Source organism: Physeter macrocephalus, chromosome 1 (assembly GCF_002837175.3).
Source record: "Physeter macrocephalus isolate SW-GA chromosome 1, ASM283717v5, whole genome shotgun sequence".
Lineage (NCBI taxonomy): Eukaryota > Metazoa > Chordata > Mammalia > Artiodactyla > Physeteridae > Physeter > Physeter macrocephalus.
The window spans coordinates 100126137-100151589 of record NC_041214.2 but is presented as its reverse complement, the minus strand read 5'-3'; the positions used below and the strand labels follow the sequence as shown (position 1 = coordinate 100151589).

At 38.6% G+C, this 25453-nt stretch overlaps 1 protein-coding gene and 1 pseudogene across 2 annotated transcripts in view; one reads left to right on the top strand and one right to left on the bottom strand.

The window, feature by feature from the left end:
• Positions 1-25453, bottom strand: part of CCDC191 (coiled-coil domain containing 191) — a 102449-nt gene that overhangs the window by 19062 nt on the left and 57934 nt on the right. For both annotated transcript variants that reach the window (XM_007107967.4, XM_028493432.2), the window contains exons 10-13: positions 21710-22155; positions 20804-20916; positions 18043-18125; positions 17188-17289 (exon numbers count right to left, since the gene is read on the bottom strand). In XM_007107967.4, the coding sequence (XP_007108029.2) occupies positions 17188-17289; positions 18043-18125; positions 20804-20916; positions 21710-22155 (744 nt within the window). The remainder of the gene's footprint in view (positions 1-17187; positions 17290-18042; positions 18126-20803; positions 20917-21709; positions 22156-25453) is intronic.
• On the top strand, positions 4471-9209 carry LOC102977160 (ATP synthase F(0) complex subunit B1, mitochondrial-like; annotated as a pseudogene).

The window sequence follows — 25453 nt, the reverse complement described above, 5'->3', positions numbered from 1 at the left end:
TGAACTTCCCTCCTCCCTTGGATGCACTGAATGTATAGCTACACGTGGAGCACTTCCCTCTGAAAGAAATCCAGAAACTAGCTGTGTGACTTTTCCACATCAAGCGAATGAGAAAATACCTACATTGATACATCAAAAATATTGACAGGAAAGGCTTGCCATAAACGCCACCCCTGGCTCAGTGCCCTATAATAGGGAGGGAACTCCCAACTCCCAGCTTCTTCCTAAGGAGTGAAGGATTTGGACTGCACATCTAGCACCCCAAATTTAAAGACAACCATTCAAGCAAGGGATGGGCCCCCAAAACACCAACAAGTGCCCATGAGACACACAAGACTAGAGCAAACAAAGAAACAGGTCTTACTGGATGAGAGTACTCACTGTGGCTATCCTCCTATACTCACTCCTATGCTCTCAGGACTCAGTCCTGAGAAAGCAGGCAAAAAGCCCATTTCCCAGTCTTTCCCTGAAAGAGATCTGACTTCATACTTTACAAACTGCTGCCTGAGGGTCCAGATTCTAATTTAGCACGCATCTAGGAGCTGGCTGAGATCCTCGCCAGAGCATGAGGGAGCCTTTGGGGACTTCCTCTGCCTTCTCCCTCTGGCTCACTCCAAAGGTAAAACCAGATTGCTAGCGTCTGTCTGAAAGGAGCTTGTACACACATTTTGCATGCTAACTTTTGTGACTGCCACCTGAGTGGGATGGGCCCCTGGACTGCCTGGCTCTGATAGCCAGTGGAACTTACATTCACAAGTCCCATAGGACTACGGCAAACAAGCAGGCTTTAAACAGGCACAGGAGAAACCTCCCCGCCCCCCATCGCCCTGGCCACCCAGCCCCAGGTGTATAACCTGGGCTCAGTGAAAGGGAGCAGGAAAAACACACATCTCCTAGTTTCTCCCTGGAAGGGGCTTAACTACGTATTTTCACAGCTGCTGCCTGAGGGTACAGCTTCTAATCAGTGTGTATCAAGGTGCTGACTGAGATCCTTTCTTTTGGTACACCGATAGGTCTTGGCACACGCTCAAATAAGGAGAGCTACTAAGGACAAAGGCAGTGACAAAGGTTTGAGAGACAACCAGGGGCCTGGGCCAGGCTGATGAGATTCATCTTCTGCATGTGAGCACTCTGTCAAGACTAGCAGAGGTGACTGTTTCATCTAATGCACAGAAACCAACCCAGAGAGTCAAGAAAAATGAAGAAACAGAGAAATATGTTCCAACCAAAAGAGCAAGATAAACCTCCAGAAACCAGTCTTAATGAAATGGAGATAAATGATTTACCCAAGAGTTTTCAAAATAATGGTCATAAAGATGCTCACTGACGTCAGGAGAGCAATGCATGAACAAAGTGAGCATTTCAACAGAGATAGAAAATATACAAGTACCAAACATAAATCATACAGCTGAAGAATACAATAACTGAACAGAAAAATTCAACAGAGGGGTTCAACAGCAGACCAGATCAAGCAGAAAAAAAGATCAGTCAACTTATAGACAGAGCAGTGGAATTCAATTGGAGGAACAAAAAGAAAAAATAATGAGAAAAAGTGAAGATAGCCTAAGGGACTAATGGGACACCATCAAAGGGAGAATAAACATATTATAGGAGTCCCAGAAAGAGAGAAGAGAAAGGGGCAGAAAACTTATTCAAAGAAATACTGGATAGTTCAACTTCACATGGTCAGGCAGCTGGAAAGATGCTTCGCATCTGTAATCCCTTGGGCTTCAATGATACAGACTTTTCCCAGTGCCAGTTCTAAATCTGCTCCATCCTGTAGTACTGTATCTGTGACTGTTTTTAACCACAAAATTCTGCTGATTAAAGAGGCAAATCCATATAAACTTGGCCTTTTAAACAATGCCTTCATTCTGTCGTAACCAGTCCCTCTTCCTTAACAACACTTTTCTTACTTATTAAACAACTTAGCAAGCAAAAGAGTTTTCCCAACTTCCTTTTTTATAAAATTTTATAGATCTTTCAAAGGGAAAAGTACTTTATCTCCATCTTTGTCTCATATTTCTCTACCTCTACACCTATGACAATATATAGAAACATTGGTATACCCTATTCTATAAAGCCAATTACTTCTTATTTTGCTCTAGTTTCATTATAACCACGTTTCCTAGGTTTTGACCACTCCCTTTCCAGAATCTTGCATCATGAAACATGTGCACAGGGAACATTCCCCAGCACAGATCACATGCTAGGCCACAGAATAAGTCTCAATAAATTTAAGATTGAAATCATGTCAAGCATTTTTTTTCTGACCACAATGGTATGAATCTAGAAATAAAATTTTAAAAAAAAAAGGAAAAAAGAAAAAAGAAATACTGGCTGAAAATTGCCCTAACCTGGAGAAAGAAACAGATATCCAGGTCCAGGAAGCCCAAAAAGTACCAAATAAGATGAATCTAAAGAGACACACACCAAGACACTTTATAATTAAATTTTCAAAAATTAAAGACAAAGAATCTTAAAAACAGCAAGAGAAAAGCAACTTGTTAGGTATAAGTGCACTCCTTATACACTGGATCGTATAAGACTATCAGTGGATTTTTGGGGCAGAAATCTTGTAGGCCACAGAAGTGAGATGTTATATCCAAATGCTGAAAGAAAAAAACCTGCCAATTAAGTATACTCTACCCAGAAAAAATGTTCTTCAGAATTGAAGGAGAGATAAAGAGTTTTCCAGACAAACAAAAGCTGAAACAGTTCATCACCACTAGACCAGCCTTACCAGAAATGTTAAAGGGCCTTCTTCAAGTTGAAATAAAGAACACTAATAAGTAATATGAAAACATATGAAAGTATAAACTCACTGATAAATGTAAATATATAGTTAAATTCAGAATACTCTTAATATTGTAATGGTGATGAGTGAATCACTTAAAACTCTAGTATAGGTTAAAAGACAAAAGTATTAAAAATAACTATAACTACAGTAACTTGTTAATAGATACACAATATAAAATTGTGACAGGGCTTCCCTGGTGGCGCAGTGGTTGAGAGTCTGCCTGCTGATGCAGGGGACACGGGTTCGTGCCCTGGTCTGGGAAGATCCCACATGCCGCGGAGCGGCTAGGCCCGTGAGCCATGGCTGCTGAGCCTGTGCGTCCAGAGCCCGTGCTCCGCAAAGGGAGAGGCCACAACAGTGAGAGGCCCGCGTACCGCAAAAAATCAAACAAAAAATTGTGACAAACACATAAACTATGGTGGGAGAAGTGTAAAAATGTAGAGTTTTTGTATGCATTTGAAGTTATCAGCTTAAAATAGACTGTTATAACTACAAGATGTTTTATGTAAGCCTCATGGTAACCATAAAGCATAAACTTATAGTAAATACACAAAATATTTATAAATCACAGCACAAATACATATAATACATATAATACATATAATCATATAACCAAATACATATAATCAAAGCACAAAGGAATAATGCAAGAGAGGAAGAAAGGAACAAAGGAACTACAAAACAGCTAGAAAATAATTAACAAAATGGCAATAGCTAGTCAACACCTATTAATAATTACTTTAAATGTACATAGATTAAATCCTTCATTCAAAAGACACAGAGTAGCTGAATGTATAAAAAAAACAAGACCCGGGCTTCCCTGGTGGTGCAGTGGTTGAGAATCCACCTGCTGATGCAGGGAACAGGGGTTCGTGCCCCAGTCCGGGAAGATCCCACATGCCGCAGAGCGGCTGGGCCCGTGAGCCATGGCCACTGAGCCTGTGCGTCTGGAGCCTGTGCTCCGCAACGGGAGAGGCCACAAAAGTGAGAGGCCCGCGTACCAGGAAAAAAAAAAAAAAAAAGACGAGATAACAAATGCTAATGAGGATGTGGAGAAAAGGGAACCCTTGCACACTGTTGGGGAATGTAAACTGGTACAGCCACTGTGGAAAACAGTATGGCGGGGTTCTTCAAGAAATTAAAAATGGAACTACCATATTATCCAGCAATCCTATTTCTGAGTATATATCCATAGGAAACAAAGTCACTGTCTCAAAGATATATCTGTACTCCTATGTTTGTTGCAACATTATTCACAATAGCCAAGGAACGGAAACAAAGTAGGTATCCATCGATGTATGAATGGATAAAAAATGTGCTATAGATACACACAATGGAATATTATTCAGCCTTAAAAAAAAAGAAGGGGTGGGATAGGGAGGGTGGGAGGGAGGGAGATGCAAGAGGGAAGAGATATTGGAACATATGTATAACTGATTCACTTTGTTATCAAGCAGAAACTAACACACCATTGTAAAGCAATTATACTCCAATAAAGATGTTTAAAAAAAAAGAAGGAAATCTAGTCATTATTGACAACATGGATGAATTTTGAGGGCATTATGCTTAGTAAAATAGGCCAGACAGAGAAAAACAAAAATACTAAGTGGTATCACTTATATGTGGAACCTTAAAACAAAAATGGGTTGAAATTGTACAAACAGAGTAGGATGGTGACTGTCAGTGCCTTTGAGGTGGGAGAAATAGGTAGGGCCTGGAAAAATGGTACAAACTTTCAGTTACAAGATGAATAAGGTCTGAGGACCTAATGTATAACACTGTAACTATAGTTGATAACATTTCATAATTGAAACTTAGAGAGGAGAAAATAAGCGTTCTTACACACACACACAAACACACACACACAATAAGTGTGTGAGGTGATGGATATATTAATTAACCCAGTGGGAATCCTTTTACAATGCCTACGTATATCAAATCATCATGTTTTATGTACGTTTGAAGTATCTTACAATTTTGTCAATTACACCTCAATAAAACTAAAAAAAAAAGATGCAATAACCTAAAAACTCATGAATTTCATTTCAACAAATAGCTAATTACTTTAATTTGAATATGTAACCACTAAACAGCATGTTAATCATGGTAACAGAACACTGGAACATTAAAAAAAAGGAAACAATTCTGCAAAGAGGGTGAGGAAAAGTTCCTCATGAATCCTGCAAGAATCAAGGCTATGCATATCCTTGGATTTATTCAGCATTGTTCACAGAAATGATTTACATCTCACCAAGTTACTAGAAAGTAAAACAGGAGAGCAATCAGTATTTTCCCCTTATTATTACGGGAAACGTAGCAATATAGCCCCTTCATTTAGATCATGGGGTAGAAATTTATATATGAATAGTTCTATTCAAATTTAAAGATACTTCATACTCCATTAAAAGTCTAGTGATGGCTGTTACGCAAGTCACAGGAGCAAAAGCAAAGACTTCAGACTGTCTTCACAGTAGTCAGTCTCTGCAGTAAAAATCACTTAATTTAAGCTTCTTTTTCTTTATTTGCCACAATTTCACTTCAAGAAAACGGTTGTGGTGAATTGGCTGATTCTGACAAGCTACTTAATTGCCTGAGTCTTCTCTGAGGAAAAAAAATGAGAGAGATAGGGCACTGGAACATTTCTAAGGTGGAAGGGAGATTTGCTCTGATCTTCCAATCCAAACTACCTTTATCTGTACACATTCCTCAATGAATATGAAATATCCATATTCTCTAAAGGATTCAACCAAAATTACCTTCACAATCTTTATTACAGACAGTTGAGATATTGAATTGAATGGACAGAAAAATTATTTTCGAGAATTTTCTTATGACCAACAAGAGGAAGCTGAGAGTTAAGTGGGGAGGAAAATGAAAGCTGGCCATTTTCACATCCACTGAAATGTCCCTGTAGCATTGAGGCAGCAGTTGCAACTTGTAGACAGGAATCTAACACAGTAAGCCTCTGGAGAAGCCCTCAGGCTCAGCCAATCCCGTTCACACACACACCTAAGTTATCTTCCTAGAATTACAACTCTATGGCTGGTGTCATAGGCTCTTAAGGAAAAACATTTTCATGTGGCTTGTGGGGGAAAATGGCCTATTTATTTATTTAAAAAAATTTTTATTGACATATAGTTGATTTACAATGTCCTGTAGGTTTCTGCTGTACAGCAAAGTGAATCAGTTATACATATACATATATCCACTCCTTTTCAGATTCGTTTCCCATATAGGCCATTACAGAATATTGAGTAGAGTTCCCTGTGCTATACAGTAGGTCCTTTTTAGTTGTCTATTTTATGTATAGTAGTGTGTATATGTCAATCCCAATCTCCCAATTTATTCCTCCCCCACCTTACCTGCTGGTAACCATTAGGTTTGTTTTCTACAGCTGTAACTCTATTTCTGTTTTGTAGATAAGTTTATTTGTACCCTTTTTTTAGATTCCACTAAATAGTGCTACAATGAACATTGGGGTGCATGTATCTTTTCAAATTATTGTTTTCTCTGCGTATATGCCCAGGAGTGGGAATGCTGGATCATATGGTACCTCTAGTTTTATTTTTTTTAAGCCCCCTCCATACTGTTCTCCATAGTGGCTGTACCAATTTACATTCCCACCAACAGTGCAAGAGGGTTTCCTTTTCTCCACACCCTCTCCAGCATTTATTGTTTGTAGATTTTTTAAAAGTGTACTTTTCCAAGGAAAAATAGAAAGAAAAACATTTAATAAATAGATATCTGCTTGAGCCAAAATTTTGTATTCATATGCAGCAATTTACTTTAAATGTGTATTTCCTCCCTTGATTAAGGTTTCCTCAATAGAGTTGGCTGTATTTCATTACTATTACTGTATTTTCCATTTCCTTGTATAGAAAATGTCCATAACACCTGCATCTAAGGTTTATTGGGAGGATTACATGAAATGATGCTGTCTGCCTTGAGATGGCACTTATATTGGGGATCTACGCAGCTAGGGTTTCACAGAGCATCATTCACGCAGGCTGAAAAGGGACACAAAATCAGGGTATCTTTCTGATTTAAATTATTCAACAAATGATATGCAACAAATAAGACTCATTTGAATATATATATATATATATATATATATATATATATATATATATATATATCTCCACCACTACTGCTTTGAAAGAAAGACAAGGAATTACAGCAAGAATTAAGAAGAATACAGGGCAGTTGACACTATTCCCACACTCTGCCTTCCATCCATTATAAGCCACCCTTTCATTGTGCTCTGGAACGTATTCCCACTTAGGCACTCCTGTAATTTATAGTCTTTGCCCTCTTGTATCATGAATTTCTCCCTCGCTACTGGATCGTTCCCATCAATATGCATATATGTGCTAATACCTCCCATCTTTTAAAAAACAAAATAACACTCAAAAGACCAACTGCCAACAGAAAAAAAAAAAATCCTTTTTCGACCACATGTGACACCTATTATATGGGCTCCCTTCCCAGCAGTCCACTGAAAACACTCTTGTCTATGTCATGAATAATCTCCATGTTGCCAAATCAAAGTTTCACTTGTCTGTCCTCTTTTTAATTGAACCCAGCAGCATTTAGCCCAGTTAAACTCATCACTTCCTTCCAGAAATACTTTTTTCTCTCAGCTTTTCAATAAACAATTCTCCTGGTACACTTTCTACCTCACTAGCTCCTCATCCTCTGAGTAGTTATTCATATATTCTAGGACTTAGTCCTGGATCCTCATATTTCTCCTCTATCCAGACAATCTCCCAAGTTGATTTCATTCACTTCCAGAGCATTAAAAACACTGACATGTTTTTGACTCCCAGGTTCCTTACTACAATCTTGATGTCCGGGCTTATATATTCAACTGCCTATTTGACATGTTCACTTGGATGTCTAATAGGTATCTCACATTTAACCTGCCCTTGTGGACCTTACAGAGGCCTCCTCAGCATCTAGCAGCTCAAATATCACTTCTTCAGAGAGGCTTTCCCCATCTTGCTTTCCCCATTATAACTCTCCCTCTACTTTTTAGTTATTATCTTGTTTATTGCCTGTTTTCCCCAACTAGCATATAAGCTTTATGAGGGCAGGGCTATTGTCTGTCTTCTCCACTGCTCTAATATCTAGAACAATGCCTAGCACATAGTAGATGCTCTACATATATTTGTTAAATGAACAAATATGCTTGCTAAGCAATTATGAAAGACTTCAAATCTTGCCTGGTTTTCTCTGATAAATTTATCTTTCCACCATAAACTTCATCAACTGTCTGTTAATACAAAGCATATTTACACAGCCATAAGAGTTACTGCCTGATAAGTATTTCTAGAATACTTTTAATAAAAATAAAGCAATCGGATGTTAAAAGGAATTAAGATTATCTTCAAAAGGTCATTGTGTGAGACCTGTGACTGGCCATCTTACTGCTGCACCTGATAGGCTATCCTGTCAGGGTCACAGGGACATTAAGCCACCACTTGGAGCATCACTGACCATGCTGCCATAGGTGGTACTTCTGCCATTGCTAAAGTGGCCCCTCTCTGAAGAATGCAGTACTTGTAGATATAGGCAAATTGCAGGTAACAAGAATCTTTCACAGAGGGCAACCATGTCTAGACCTTGAACCATTTCTTTTTTGTTTTGTTTTGTTTTTTTTGGTTTTATTTTTTGGCCGTACCATGCGGCTTGTGGGATCTTAGTTACTCGACCAGGGATTGAACCAACGCCCTCGGCAATGAAAGGATGGAGTCTTAACCACTGGACCTCTGGGGAATTCCCACCTCTTTTTTTTAATATGGAGGACAAATTTGTCATGGGCTTATCCCTGAGGAATTCTTCCAGTTCTGTATCCTAAAACTGGTATCACAGAACTGATCTTGTGTTTTCTACCCAAAGAAATATATGTGATTGCTAGAGACCTTTATCAACAGTAGGGTTGCTCATCTATGTAATTAGAAATAAGTATGGTACCTCTGTTGGACAATTTGCTGATAAACTTAATGAGCAAAAACAGCCCAACTAGAAGAGAGGAAGCAGGCTTCCATCAAACACATCCAGGATGCAACTGATTTGGACAAGCCACAGCAGGCACTGGTTGAGAAGTGTCATTACTTTTTTGATGTTCAGAGGAATAACACTGCTATGGCCTGGGAGGTTGCTTACTGGTAATGGCTATATAAAATATATAGGAGGTCAAGAATCACCTGTGCAGAAGATGATGCATGAAAAGGAATACAACCACATGATAAACTGGGTAGAAAAACATATTGTGCAGAGCATCTTTGCTCAGAAGCAAAAGGAGACAATTGCCAAGTGCATTTTAGATCTAAAGCTGCTTCCAAAGAAAGCTCAAACAAGTCAGTCTATAAATGCATCACTCTCAATTGAGACAGCTACAAACAGCTGATTTACTAAATGGAAACTAGTCTATGTGACAAAATCTTTTTGTCTATTGTAGACTGAACTTACATTTTACCTTTCCTAAAAAAGAAAAGATTTGGGCTTGGATAGTGAAAGAAACAGGACAACCTATTGGCCAGTAATGTACTTCTCATCCTTCTTGCTCTGTACGAGCAGTTTGCTTCCAGCAAGAAACAAGCTGGACAGATAGATAACAAATTAATGACTTTTTATGAACCAATCAGAGAACTGAAGCCATCCCCAAATCTGGAGACAGGCACCTTCAGGGAGACACAACACCCAAGCATTTGCTTATCTGAGGCAGAAGCCACCCTACACCATGAGCCAGTAAGATCATTAAGCTAGAAATCTGGCTTACTGCTGGAGGCCAAGGGTGGGCCGGCATGAGAAGGGTGAAGCTTCTGGGGGTCACAGTCATAGGGAGGTTCCTACCTTTTTGCTCTAGGAACTCCACCAGGCTGTCACAGAGAGGATCAGGGAAAATCCTGATAAAGTCCCCACCGTGGTTCTAGCTGGGGGAGAGGAACAGCAACCACTGCAAGATCTGCCCCAACTCTTCTCCGGGGCTTCATCTGCAAGCAGCACCACCTGAAGGCACTAGTGTAATGCCACTGCAGCTGGGGGAGGGGAACTCTGCCCAGACCAGCCTCCCTATCTCATTCAAGTGAAGAAGGAACCTCACAGAGGGAAGGGCTTTAAGGTCACAGACCAAGACAGTGGATACTGAAAGAAGGGAACACAGGGGCAGGGAAAAGCTCTGCCCCTAGAGTAGGAGCAGAAATTCTTCCGAATGGCCAATACTGTGCACTCCAAAGAGAACGTTAGAGAATGCTCCCCTCATCCACACCACACCAGCACGCTAGCAAACCTCTAGTAATAACAGAGGAGTACAGCTGGAGGATTGCAAGAGACAGATTTTCTCAGGGAACAGCACAAAGGGAAGACCTAAAGCCAAAAGAGAGGACAAAAAAAAAAGTCACTAGTGAACACTGAAGTCTATGGTGCCCATAGCAACAACAAACCTCAAGAATGGTAACCATAGCAATAATAAACTTCAAACATAGCCCAACTCCTGGCTACATTAACACAAATCTCCACACTAAAGGCCCATTTATCTCAGTTTCTATTGCCCTGTACATGTCTGGCTTTCAACAACAAAAAAATCAGACATATTAAAAGACAAGAAATAAACACAGTCTGAAAAGATAAAGCCATCATTAGAACAACACTCAAATATGAAAGATGTTGGAACTATCAGAGAGGAAATTTTAAATAACTTATGATAATATTAAAAGCTCTAATGGAAAAGGTAGTCATCATTCAAGATTAGATAGGTAATTTTAGCAGAGATATGGAAACTATAATAAAGAGTCAAATGAAAATGCTAGAAATCCAAAACACACGGTAATAGAAATAAAGAGGGCCTTCAATAGGCTCATCACTAGACTTGATACAGCTGAGGAAAGTATCAGTTTACTTGAATCTGGGGCAACAGAAATTATATAAACTGAAAAGAAAAGAGAAAAAAAAGAGTGAAAAAAAACAACAGAGCATCGAAGAGCTGTGGGACAATATCAAACAAGGCAATACAAGCGTAACTGGAATCTCAAAAGGAGAAGAAAAAATGGGGCAGGTAAAATATTTGAATAAATAATGGGTAAAACATATTCTAACATTACAGACAGACACAAAGCCACATACCTAAGAAACTTAGAGTCCACCAAGCAAGGAAAACAAACAAACATACTATACCTAGACATATCATATTCAAATTGCTAAAACCCAAAAACAGAAAAAATCTTGAAGGCAGCTGGAGGAAACCCTTCGTACCTACTCTTACGGATTTAATGTTTTTGTTCCCCTCCAGATTTATATGTTGAAGTCCTAAACCCACACCACCCACCACCCCAGTGTGGCTGTATTTGGACATGGGGCCGCTAAAGAAGTAATTAAGGTAAAATGAGGTTCTAAGGGTGGGATTAGTGTCCTTATAAAAAGAGACACCAGAGAGCTCACACACTGTCTCTCTTCCTCTCTGTGTACATGCACCGAGGAAAGAATGTGCGACAACACACTGAGAAGGTGGCCTTCTACCCACTTGGAAGAGAGCTCTCACCAGAAACCAACCATGCTGTCACCCTGATCTTGGACATTCAGCCTCCTGGATTGTGAGAATGTTAATTTCTGTTGTTTAAGCCACCTGCCCTGTGGTATTTTGTTATGACAGCCTGAGCAGACTACGATATCTACAAAGGAACAAAGATAAGAATTAAAGCAAACTTCTTGCCAGAAATCAGACAAGCAAGAAGACAACAGAGTGACATTTTTAAAGTGTTGAAAGAAAAAAACTGTAAAACCAGAATTCTATCAATATACCCTGTGAAAATACCCTTCAAAAATGAAGGAAAAATAAAGAATTCTCAAACAAATAAAAACTAAGGGAATTCATTACCAGTAGACCAACCCTGTAAGAAATGTCAAAGGACATTCTTCAGGCAGAAGGAATATGACATAGCTTAAAAACTTAGACCTACACAAAGAAATAAAGAGCACCAGAAATGGAAGAAATGAATGTAAAATATAATTTTCAGCTTATTTTTAAATACACTGAAATATAACTGTAAAGCAATAACAGTGACAAGGTGATGGGTATTTATAATATATATAAAAGTAAAATATATGACATATATGACAATAATGATGAGAGACTCAATCTTCCCCCTGAGATCTGGACTAAGGCAAGGATATCTTCTCTCAGTACTATTCAACCTTGCACTGGAAGTCCTAGCTAGTGCAATAAGGTAAGAAAAAGAAAGAAAAGGCATACAGATTGGAAAGGAAGAAATAAACTGCCTTTATTGGCAGACAATATGGTGGTCTATGTAGAAAATCCCCCCCAAAAAATCTACCAAAAAACTTCCTAGAATGAATAAGTGAATTTAGCAAGGTTGCAAGATACAAGGTCAACATACAAAAATGAACTGTGTTCCTACCTACTAGCAATGAATAAATGGAATCTGAAATTTTAAAAAGATGTCATTTGCAATAGCACCACAAAAATAAGTACTTAGGTATAAATCTAACAAAAAATATATAAGATATGTGGAAAGCTATAAAATACTCATAAACCAAAGATCTAAATAAATGGAGAGCTATATCATGTTCACACATTAAAGACCCAATGTTGTTAAAATGTCAATTCTCCCGATTTGATCTATACATTCAATATGATCCCAATCAATCTCAAAACGGTCCCAAATGTAGCAAGCTTTTTTATACAAATTGACAAGATTGTCAATTTATATAGAAAGAACAAGAAACTAGAATAGCCAAAACATTCTGAAAAAGAATAAAGTGGAAAAATTCACATTGTGAGACTGCAAGATTTACTATAAAGTGACAGCAATCAAAGATAATGTGGTACTGGCAAAGGACTACACATAAAGATGAACAGAACAGAATAGAGCCCAGAAATAGTCCCACATAAATGCAGTCAACTGATTTTTGACAAAAGTATAAATGTAATTCAATAGAGAAAAGAGAGCCTTCTCAACAAATGATACTGGAAGAAATGGATGTCTATATGCAAAAAAATAAACTTGATACATACTTTACACCTTATGCAAAAATTATCTCCAAATGGACAACAGATCTAAATGTAAAACATAAAACTATAAAACTTCTTGAAGAAAATATAAGAGAAAATCTGAGTGATCTTGGATTTGGAGATTAGTTTTTGTATACAATAATAAAAGCACATCCAGTGAAAGAAAAAAAAATCAATAAATTGGACTTTATCAAAATTAAAACTTTTCCTCTGTGAAAGTCGCTGTTAAGTGGATTAAAATACAAGCCACAGACTGGGAGAAAATATTTGCAGTCACATATCTAGTAGAGGACTTGGTCCAGAATATATAAAGAACTCTTAAAACCCAGTAAGAAATAACTTAATAAGATAATAAGCAATAAGAAACAACAACTCAATAAGAAAATAACTCAGTTGAAAAATGGGTCAAAAAGATCTGAACAGACACTTCACCATATAAGACATGTAGAAGGCAAGTAAACATATAAGATGCTCAACATTATTTGTTGTTTGGAAAATGCAAATAAACACCACAATGACATACCACTCATGACACACCTATTAGAATGCTTAAAATGCAAAAAACAAGCAAACAAACCAACAAACAAAGGACAATAACAATTGCTGACAAGGATGTGGGACAAGAGGAACTTTCTGGTGGGTATGCAAAACAGTGCAGCGACTTTGGAAGATTACCTACAAAGTTAAACATAGACTTAGCATAATACCCGGGAACCACACTTCTAGGTATTTACCTAAGTGAATTTAAAACTTATGTCTAAACAAAAACCTACATGTGAATGTCTGTAGCAGCTTTATTCATAATCGCTAAAAACTGGAAGCAATATTAACAGAGGAACAGAGAAACAAATTATTTCAGAATAAAAAGGCTATTTTTAAAAAATGGCCTTCAGCATATAAATAAAAAGGTTTTGAAGAATTGTGAATAACAAGTGAAAATATTCATGATAAAATCCTAAATGAAAAAAGCAGCTTAAAAACTATATACACCTAAACACACAAATTATCAACTTAACTATTAAAAGAGAGAGATGCATTGAGATAAAAGAATAGAAGTAAGTATTCTAAGATATTAAGAGTAGTTACCTCACAGATTTTTCCCCCCATCTTTTTTGTATTTCTCCAGTGTTCTACAATGAACAGATACGAGAGGAGAAATGTTCTGTACTGTGTATTTTTAAAATGGTCTCACTTCTTTACAGTAGCATGCCCCCAGTTCTTCATGAGCTGTTGCTGGCTGCTCTATAAAAAGGGTTCTTTGGTCAGCCATATGTGACTGCTTGGCACACTGTCCCTCTTCTGGAGACTCATAATACCTGGTAGGATGTTAAAGGTTCTGAGAAGGCAGCTAATAATGAAACTTGTTTAACTTGATTTTTTTAACCAGCATTTACCAAATTTTTTTGACCACAGAACTTATATTTTCTCAAAACTACTTAATATCTCAGGAACTACTAGGATTACACAGAACACATGTTGGGGAAATGTTCGCTTAGAACCCCTCAGGTAGTTTTTAAGGGAAGTAACTGAGCTGTTTCTGGAGATTTCTTTGGCTGATTTAGCAAAGGCTGAATTATATATGCCTTTTGCTCCATGGACAAGATGACCCATTTTGTGATGACAGTCAGCCTCTTCCCCCAGCCACTGCTGTCATTGCCCAATGGGCTCATGAACAAAGTGGCCATGGTGGCAGGGATGGAGGATATACATGGGCTCAGAAATATGGATTTCCCCTCACCAAGGCCAACTGGCTATGGCCATGCTGAGTGCCCAATCTACCAGCAGCAGGAGAAACTAACACAGAGTCTTCAATATGGCCCCATTCTCCAGGTTGATCAGACAGCTGTCAGGTGGCAGATTGATTATATTGGACTGTTTCCATCGTGTAAAGGGCAAAGTTCTATTCTTACTGGAATAGACATTTACTCTGGATATGGATATGCCTTTCCTCCCCGTAATATTTCTGCCAAAACTACCATCCATGGACTTACAGACCATCCCTGGATTTACAGAATGCCTTATTCACAATCAAGATTTCCACACAGCATGGCTTCTGATCATGGAACTCACTTTACAGCAAAAGTATAGCAAAGGGCCCATATGCATAGAATTTACTGGTCTTATCATGTATCCCACCATCCTGAAGCAGCTGGCTTGCCAGAATGGTGGAATGGGCTTATGAAGACTCAGCTGCAACACCAGCTAGGTGGCAGTACCTTGCAGATCTGGGGTTAGGTTCTCTGGAAGTCTGTATATGCTCTGAACCAGCATCCAGTACATGGTACTGTTTCTCCCATAGCCAGTATTCATGGGGTCCAGGAAGCAAGGGGTGGAAGTGGAAGTGGCACCACTCACTATAACTCGCAAAATTTTTGCTTCTTTTCCCACAATTTTATGTTCTGTTGGGCTAGAGGTCTTGGTTCCAAATGGGGAAATGCTTCCACAAGGAGACATACAATGATTCCACTGAACTGGAAAGAATGCCACCTAATCATTGTGGGCACCTCATGCCTCTGAAACAACAGGTAAAAAAGGAAGTGCTGGCTGGGGTGACTGACCCCGGCTACTAGGGGCAATAGGACTACTACTCCACACTGGAGGTGAGGAAGAGTATGCCTGGACTATAGGAGACCCCTTAGGGTATCTCTTAGTATTACCATGCCCTATGATTAGGGCGAAAGGAAAACTACAACCTAATCCATGCTGGACTACTAACGGGCCAGACCTTTCAGGAATGAAGGTTCAGGTCATCCCATGATTAGCAGCGATGCTTGCTGAAGACAAAGGATCAAGTGGGTAGTGGAAGAAGGTAACTATAAGTACCAGCTACATCGACTTGACCGGTTACAGAAATGAAGACTGTAATGGTCATGAGTATTCCCTTCTTATTTTGCTATGAATATGTTTGTGTGTATACGTATCTTGTTTTCTTTCCACTCTTATTCCCTAATCATGTAACATAAGATGTACTGACTTCGTGTCATGGTTAGCAAGGAGAAGAATAAACATCATTCAAGGACTTTACCTCCTCTTCTGGGGAAGGGGTGTTCATTTTCAGTTGTATGCAGGATAGTTGTATCATGTTAGGCAGAATTATGATCTTGTTGTTGTCTTTATTTGGAGACTAGGTATGGTTTAGGGAGATGTATATGGGTGCCAAGTTGATAAGGCATGGACTTGTGATTTTAATTTTATGTGTCAACTTGACTGTTCCACAGGGTTCCCAGATTAAACATTTCTGGGTGTGTCTGTGAGGCTGTTTCCAGGCGAGATTAGCCTTTGAATCTGTTGACTCAGTAAAGCAGGCTGCCCTCCCAAATGTGGGTGGGCATTATCAAGTCCTTTGAGGGCCTGAAGAGGACAAAAAGGCAGAGGAGGGAGGAATTTGCCTGTTTTTTTGCTTCTTGCCTGCCTGTTGAACTGGGACATTGGTCTTCTCCTGCCCTTGAACTGGGATTTATACCACTGGCTCCTCTGGTTTCAGGCCTTTGGACTTGGACTGCAATTACTGGAATTACCAGCTTTTCTAGGTCTTCAGCTTGCAGACAGCAGCTCCTGGGACTTCTCACATCCATAATCCTGTGAGCCAGTTCCTCATAATAAATCTCTTCCTATACATATATCTTATTGGTTGTGTTTCACTGGAGAACCCCGACTAATACAATTTCCAATTCTAATCCCTCTTCTATGAAAATACTTCTGATTTCTCCAAAATCTTCATGGATCTAGCCCTGTTCATATAACTCTCTTGATCTCTTTTGGTCTGTGAGGCACAAGCATATGCTTGTACTATATTCTCTCTGACAGGTGTGTATTTTTAGGCCTTATCTTTCCAACTAGAATTTAATAACCTTGAAAGTAAGAGCTTTATCTCTTACTTCTTCTGTATTTTCTTCCATTTGTTCATTTGTTTGTCCATTCATTTTTTCATCCATTCAGTAGATTTTCTGAGTTTCTACCACTAGCCAGTTCAACAGCGAGTAACATCAGAGCGCTCCCTTTATTCTTATGGAGATTACTGTTTAGTTGGGGATACAGAAATGAATAAGATAATCAAGAAACAGATACATAATTATAAGCCCTGGTAGTACTTTGAAGAAGATATACTCAGAGTCCATAAAGGGGGACCTAAACTAACTCTGGGTAGAGAGGAGGGTGGGACAAGGCAGGAAAGGCTAACCATGTTGAGCTAAGATCTGAGGAATGAATAGGCTTTCATTAAATAAGGTAGAGAAAGGGTGGAGGTGAGAGAAGAATGTTCTAGACCGAAGTTCTCCAGAGGGAAGGTGCACAGGACCACAGGATTGCACACACAGGCCTCAAAGGACAGGTGGCTGACCAAGTAGAAACTACTAACCATTTTCTTCAGTCTCTTCTCTTCTCGTTTTTTCTCAAGCTGAGCCTCCTTTTCTTCTGCCTCCCTCTTCCGACGCTCCTCCTCTTGGGCCTTTAACTGGGCCTGATCAAGATTAGAATTTGTAAAAATCAGAACCCTCAATTTGTGTGGAAATAAGATCTTTTATGTTGAGGAAAGTCAAGTTATCTACCAAAGTGCTCGCCCAGTCTCTGGAAGAAGCCTGTGCTTTGTGTTAAAAGTAGAAAACCTGACCAGCAGGTGGTCAGTAGTGTAACCTAAATGTTTCTCCAAAAGAATTCTCTTCTACTTGGGAAGATGAGACTAAGCATGAATAAGGCCATTAACTTTTCATTACAAAATGATTACTTTTTAGTTCTTATTTTCATTTATGAAATACTAAGTCCAAACTATATATAGCGTAAGAAAAATTTTTCTTCCATTTCACCAAAAAAACCCAAAGCTGTTAGAACTATTTATTTTTTCTTAGTAGGTACAAAATTTACTTCTGGCAGTCCAGGTTGAAACTTTGGAAGATAAGAATTACTCACCTTTGTAAACTTATCAGGTTGGACATTTACCTGTAACACATTAGTCTTGGTTATGTGTAAATCTTCTAAGTTGCCAGCTCCCAACAACTTTCATAATATTTCCTTCCTGCTATACTAATGATGCTGATGTTTTTTCCCTTCATTTTCCTAAAATTATCACAGAGTTCAGGCCGGGAGGCAAAAAGCCATATCCAAAGTTGGTGTTACACTATTGCCTTAACGGTCTTAAACAAGCTAGGTTTCATTTTTTAATAAAGACCTATACAGATCCTTTTTCTTGCCTCACTTTGCATTCTTGATTTATTACCAATTTCTCTTCTTCTTTTTTTTTCTTCCTCTCTGCCAAGATCCGCCTACGTTCAGCTCGCTGAACTGCTCTCTCTTCCATGGCTAGAAAATAGTAATGCAGTTCCAATATAAAAAATATAAGGAATGCTACAAAAGAAATGTCTACATTTTATAGTAAAATTTAGTGTTATTGTTAAAAGTTTTAAGTTGAATGTTCACAATCTCAGAAATATATGTGTGTGCATAACATTTATAGAAAAATATAATTACAGGGCTTCCCTGGTGGTACAGTGGTTAAGAGTCCGCCTACCAATGCAGGGAGCAAGCATAGGTTCAAGCCCTGGTCTGGAAAGATCCCACATGCTGCGGAGCAACTAGGCCCGTGGGCCACAACTACTGAGCCTGCACTCTAGAGCCTGCAAGCAACAACTACTGAGCCTGCGTGCCACAACTACTGAAGCCTGTGCACCTGGAGCCCGTGTCCTGCAAAAAGAGAAGCCACCGCAATGAGAAGCCTGCACACCGCAACGAAGAGTAGCCCCTGCTTGCCGCAACTAGAGAAAGCCACGCACAGCAACAAAGAAACTCCCTACAGGTTAAAGACCTACAATCCCATCCTCAGAAATGATGAACAATTTGAAGATTAATTATTCTTTTGTTCACATTACTATTAGAATAACTGTTCACTGGTTTAAACAAGATAATCTGTCTTGATGATACTTTTAGTACGTGAAATCCAGAAATCAGAATTTTAATTAGATAATTCTTTTAATGAATGTAGAAAACTTTAATTACATCTAACAAATACTCTGAGAATAGACTCACTCCTCAAATCCCACTGAGTTTGCTACTTTTTCCTAAGTCACTATACATATGTCTGTATATGTAACAACAATGACAACAAACAAACTGAAGTTTGGGGTCATGATGATTACATTTTAAACTAGTTTTAAGGCCTGGATATCCAGATGGACAGGAAATGGAATCGTACTAGGCATCTGAAGAACTGGCATCTGAATGAATTCAAGTGTCAGACTCCTGTTCTTGACAGTCTATTAAATATCCATCCAAAACAAGCAAATGTGCAAGATGGCTTGACAATATGACTCTGTCACCAGTTGGGGTTTCATAGGCAGGGGGGCATGGGTGGGAAGAGTATCAAGTTCTGCTCACCTAAGTCAGCCAATGGTTACTTTCGGTTCCTTGTGCTATGTTACAGAGAAGAAAATTTAAGTCCAAGTTTCAAGAATTAATAAACAAAAAACTCGCCAGGCTATTTCTTACAGATATTAAGTGTCTGCTTTGCTGGAAAAAGAATAGTGGGGTTGGCACAGATGGCAGGAATGAGACTCTCTTTAAGGAGGCAGAAATAGACTAGAGGATTAAAGTGAGAGAGCCCCGAGAGGCAGAGTCTGTGGTAATATGCCCTTTTTCCATCTTTTCTAGAGCCAGTCATTGAAGACTACTTGAAAAGTAACCAGGTGTTCCAAAACATGCTGTCTTTGATCAGATAACAATTTTTTAAAAATAATCACACCAAACAGGGCATTTCCTGAGCATCCTCATTGGTGGACAAAGAGGGCATAAACTGCTGACCTGGAAGAGAGTCAGTGTAAAGATGGCTGATTTCTTCATTAACAGGCATGGACTTCAGGCACAGTGTGCTTCAGGTGACATCACTTCCTGTTAGGGCAGCAATCTTACCATAGATGAAAAATCAGATTTACAAACCACAATGTAATTGTCAAAATGCCTACCACTTCATATAAACATATGTTCAGTGCATGACTAAGTACAGAGTAAAAACAACTGGCAGATTCACTAGGGGGGTTCTAAGGAATACTTCTATTCTCATAGTATGGTTTGGTTTAAATAATGATTTCTATGCACATCAAGAATGTTATTAAAATGTCTGGTTTGATTTGTAGAGACGTGGATGGACCTAAAGACTGTCATACAGAGTGAAGTAAGTCAGAAAGAGAAAAACAAATATATATCAACGCATATATATGGAATCTAGAAAAATGGTATAGATGAACCGGTTTGCAAGGCAGAAATAGAGATACAGATGTAGGGAACAAACGTATGGACACCAAGAGGGGAAAGCGGCAGGGGGTGTGATGAATTGGGAGACTGGGATTGACATATATACACTAATATGTATAAAAGAGATAACTAATAAGAACCTGCTGTATAGCACAGGGAACTCTACTTCACTCCACTGTACAGTAGAAACTAATATGACATTGTAAAACAACTATACCCCAATAAAAAAAAATTTTTTTTTTAAATGTCTGGTTTGTGGATTTCATTCTAAAAGCCTATCAAGGCACAACCCATTATAAAATGATGTAATAACTTGATGTGGATTGCTGTAAACTGATCAATATTTTAATGTTAACAAAGTACAGTGATAGGTGATCTTTATCAGGGTTTCTTCTTAGCAGCTACTGGGAATTTTTTATTTGTGTAATTGTCCCATTTCTAAAATCACAATCCAAATCTCAAATTACAGAAAAATGCTTAAACCTTTCAGCAATGTTTTGTTTGTTTGTTTTTTGTTTTTGTATTGGCTAGGAAGACCAGAAAGTTTGGCAAAAAGGGTAGGAAAAAGTCGTGGCATTCTCTGGTGTATCCACTTCTCATGTGTCTACACATCTTAGACTTTAACTAGGTTCTGCCGAGTCTCAAAACCCAAGAGTTGCCAGGATTCGGCCCCAACACATTCTACTCCAAGAGGAAAGATAACCACAACCAAGGCCCCACCAAGACAGCCCTGCCTTTCAGTATGGGATGGGGTGCCATCAGCTGCCTTGGATTCCTTCTGGGCCCAGACAGAGAACTTCGGGAGTCACTTCTACTACCTTCAGTCCCAGGGGAAGCAGCAGGTGAACTGCGGAAAAAAAAGGAACAGAATTCAGACCAATCACCAGCTTCATTCAAAGCCCTTGCACCTGAGGAACTCAACGCCTTTTACAAACTTTAATTAATCCTCACTTTCTGAGATAACTATGTATTATTATACCCATTCAATAAATTGGTGTAATGAGGCGTGGAAAGGTCGAGTGATTGGCCTGAGTCTACAGTGTGAGTCAGGTGCTCTGATTCCCATCCCAGTGTTTCAAATCAATACATATCACCCACTTCTTATCCTATTTATCACACATACTGCGTATGTCACAAGCATGTCTAAAACCATCTTAAATAGCTTTTGAGAAATTTGGACTCTAATTCTAGGCTCAAAGATGTTTACTTTTATCTCAAACAACTACAGACTTAAGCTAGGTAACTGGCCATAACCAAGGGCTGCTCCATTTGGACCTGATATTGTCTGACCTGGTTCTCAGCCCTAAACATAATCAGAAATCCAGAAATTGAGTTAGAGCAAGTAAGCATTTTTCTCTTTTACTGGCATAGTGACAGAGCTCCTCAGACAAAGGCAGCCACCATACAAATGCTAACTATATAACAGGATCCTTATAGGCAGCCACTCGTCTTAAATACATTTTGGTACCTGTCACATACCAATCACCATGCACGGGGCTTCTCTGCTTTGCGAGTGCACAGTAAAAGAAAAGGAGTAATTATAGAGTCCGGACGCTGGGTAAAGTTCAGGAGCCTTTCGATCACAAAGTAAAAAACCCCAAATAAAGAGTCCAAACAGTGTTCTGATACAATGGACATACTTTGGAAGCACCTGGCAGGTTCTTTTCCGTTCATCTTCTCCAGGGTTTGACAGCAGGCAGCTCTGTGTGTCGGCATGCCCTGCTGCCCGCCGATACTCTGCCAGCCGCTGGTTTTTCCTCAGCTCCAGAATTGTTTTCTGCTGTTCCTGAAGTTTCTTCTTCTGCTTTTCAATCAGCTGTTGCTGGAAGATGTGGCGGTTATGGAAATGACCCATGCACATAGGTTCTGCTTTCTGGCTGCTGGTTCTGAGCTTCTCTTTGTTGCCAGGCTGTTGGGAGGGCTCAACATCTAGGGCCTTGTGCGGTTTAGTGTCAGATGTATCCAGAGGGACATTCTGGAGGGGAACCTGCAAGATGTCCTTTGTTGGTCTTCCTAGGTGGGGGCTGGGCACATAACCATTGCTCCCCGAGGGAGGCTTTTCCCACAAAGGGGGGACGGCAGCCACCTGAGAGAAAAGGAACGTGTGATAGCTCCGCTATTTAAAGGACTGTACTGGTGAGATCCAACTCTACCTGGTCAGCACTGTTCTGTTCAGTGGCACAACTGCCCTGCACCCCAGCCAGAGCTGCCCTGTGCTCCTGGCCTGGCTATCTCAGAAGCCACCAGCCTTAGCCCCGTGAGTCACTCTTAGAATGTGCCCTGCTGCTCACCGCAGAAGCTGGTGGGAGAGTGGGTACAATCATACGAACCACTGCCATGAATATGGCAGTGGATATCTGTAATCAGAAAAATGTGCTCTTAGAAATATCTAATTTGGATAGTTTGTTTGTAAATTAGGCATGATTACTCCAGATATATATTCCAGGAATTTAATCTGCACGAATTGACGCTGAATTTTTCAGGAAACTGAAAATATTGTGGCAAAGTATATACTGTTTCTCAAGAATGTTTGAAAACTAAGGAATAACTTTACAAATCAATAATAGCTCTTTAATAATAACAATAGCTCTTTTTAAAAAATTTTTTTTATTTTTATTTTTTACATCTTTACTGGAGTATAATTGCTTTACAATGGTGTGTTAGTTTCTGCTTCATAACAAAGTGAATCAGTTATACATATACATATGTTCCCATATCTCTTCCCTCTTGCATCTCCCTCCCTCCCACCCTCCCTAACAATAGCTCTTTAATAACAGCTCATTCAATGTCTCTCTTGACACCAGTAAATTAATCACAGGGTATTTGTCTATTTCAGGATCAAGGCCTAGATTAAAGCATACAGCTTTAATCCAGCTATTCCCAAACAATTTATTTATGGGAAATATTTGCAAGCCCACGATCACTGGGCAAATATCTGCATTATATAAGAATAATGCTACCTAATCATATTTTGTATTAGCATATGGCTTAATAGTTTTCAAAGTTTTATCACATAAATCTCATTTAACAGACTGAGGTGTCATACTCAATTACAAATTCTATATAGATGGGAAAGATGCAGAATTCTTAATCAGAAAACTTTATACTGGCTAAAATAATGTCACAGTTAAAATCTTTCTTCTAGAATAGTTTGATTCCATGGTCTAAGCTCTGATCAGTTTTTGATTCTGTCACCTGCAGTGGTGTAAGGAGAAAAATACTGTGAACTATCTTATTACCTTAGAAGCTTCTAGCTCTAACAGGGCACCATATTTGGGAACTCAAAGATATTTTTCATAATGATGGAAATATTTTCCATAGACTCAGCCAAAGTGAAAGATGTGATATATGGAAACTCTGAAATGTTAAATATTTTAAAAAATAGCCTTCTATTTCAGAAATGTCAGTGGACATTTATTCATGAGAACACCTGCTTAAGCAATTTAGCGTCAAGCAGGGTTTGTGTTTTAGGCCCTTTTAAACTTTGTGGTAATGATAAATTATTAACCCAGCAAGACTGTAAAAGCCTTGAGTACAGCAACAAGATTTCTTTTGGATCATGGTAACTTTTTAAGGTGAAAATAAGAGAACGAAAGAAAATCTTAATGGTACAGACTGTACTTAATAGAACAGGACTGAACAGTCTGGCTCAATTAGAGAAAATCACCTATTAGCTAACTGATAATTTCAAAAAATTTCAAGGTATAAGATATGGGTTTATGTGTTCCTGTGACTGTACAATTAATGAGCATCTAACTATAGATTTTATATTGTCATTTGTTCATGTTACACTATATACTCTGGACAAGATCAGAATTTATCTAGTAATCTATAGAGTCTGTTATAGCCTTTTATTTTAATTTGCTCTATTTTTCACAATTTCATCTTTTCTTGATAAAATCTTTTGTCTTGACTTCAGAGATCTGGAGACTTTTCTCTTGAGTCTAAATTATACATACATTTAGTAATTTTTCTGTTTTATGCAGGTAACAAAAGACTTTTTGCTGACTTTTTCCCGTTTGAAGATAACAGTGGAACTTTGTGAGGTAAAAGGTTCCACAGAGCTATTGGGTGGAACCAATAAGATTCTCTTGGGTCTCAATGGAAACAAGATTATCTAACTGACATAAAGGTACATAAATTGCCTAGGGGAAGGGACCAAATAAGCATCCTCATGATCCCCCTTTGTTGAGACACTAAGCTTAAATTAAAACCAGCCTACTTCCTGGCAGTAATAACAATAATCACAATAAAAAGCAAGGCTGGGAATCATCAAAGTGCTCAATTTAACGTCACACATTTGAGTTAAGTATTGATACTTAAAGGCATTATGTAGAAGGTGGCAGGGGAAGGGTTGGGGGAAGGATAGACTGGGAGTTTGAGATTGACATGAACACACTGCTATATTTAAACAGATAACCAACAAGGACCTACTGCATAGCACAGGGAACTCTGCTCAATATTTTGTAATAACCTAAATGGGAAAAGAATTTGAAAAAGAATCAATACATGTATAAGTATAACCAAATCACTTTGCTGTACACCTGAAACTAACACAACATTGTTAATCAATGATACTCCAATATAAAATAAAATTTAAGAAAAACAAATGAGTTAAATAGGTTTCCCTACAGATTAATAATTCTGAACTTAGAGCACAGAATTAAAAATAAATGTACAATGTAAAAGAATGAAATTAGAACACTCCCTAACACCACACACAAAAATAAACTCAAAATGGATTAAAGACCTAAATGTAAGGCCAGACATTATAAAACTCTTAGAGGAAAACATAGGCAGAACACTCTATGACATAAATCACAACAAGATCCTTTTTGACCCACCTCCTAGAGAAATGGAAATAAAAACAAAAATAAACAAATGGGACCTAATGAAACTTAAAAGCTTTTGCATAGCAAAGGAAACCATAAACAAGGTGAAAAGACAACCCTCAGAATGGGTGAAAATATTTGCAAATGAAGCAACTGACAAAGGGTTGATCTCCAAAATTCACAAGCAGCTCATGCAGTTCAATATCAAAAAAACAAACAACCCAATCCAAAAATAGGCAGAAGACCTAAACAGACATTTCTCTAAAGAACATATACAGATTGCCAACAACCACATGAAAGGATGCTCAACATCAGTAATCACTAGAGAAATGCAAATCAAAACTACAATGAGGTATCACCTCACACCAGTCAGAATGGCCATCATCAAAAAATCTACAAGCAATAAGTGCTGGAGAGGGTGTGGAGAAAAGGGAACCCTCTTGCACTGTTGGTGGGAATGTAAATTGATACAGCCACCATGGAGAACAGTATGGAGGTTCCTTAAAAAACTATAAATAGAACTACCATACAACCCAGCAATCCCACTACTGG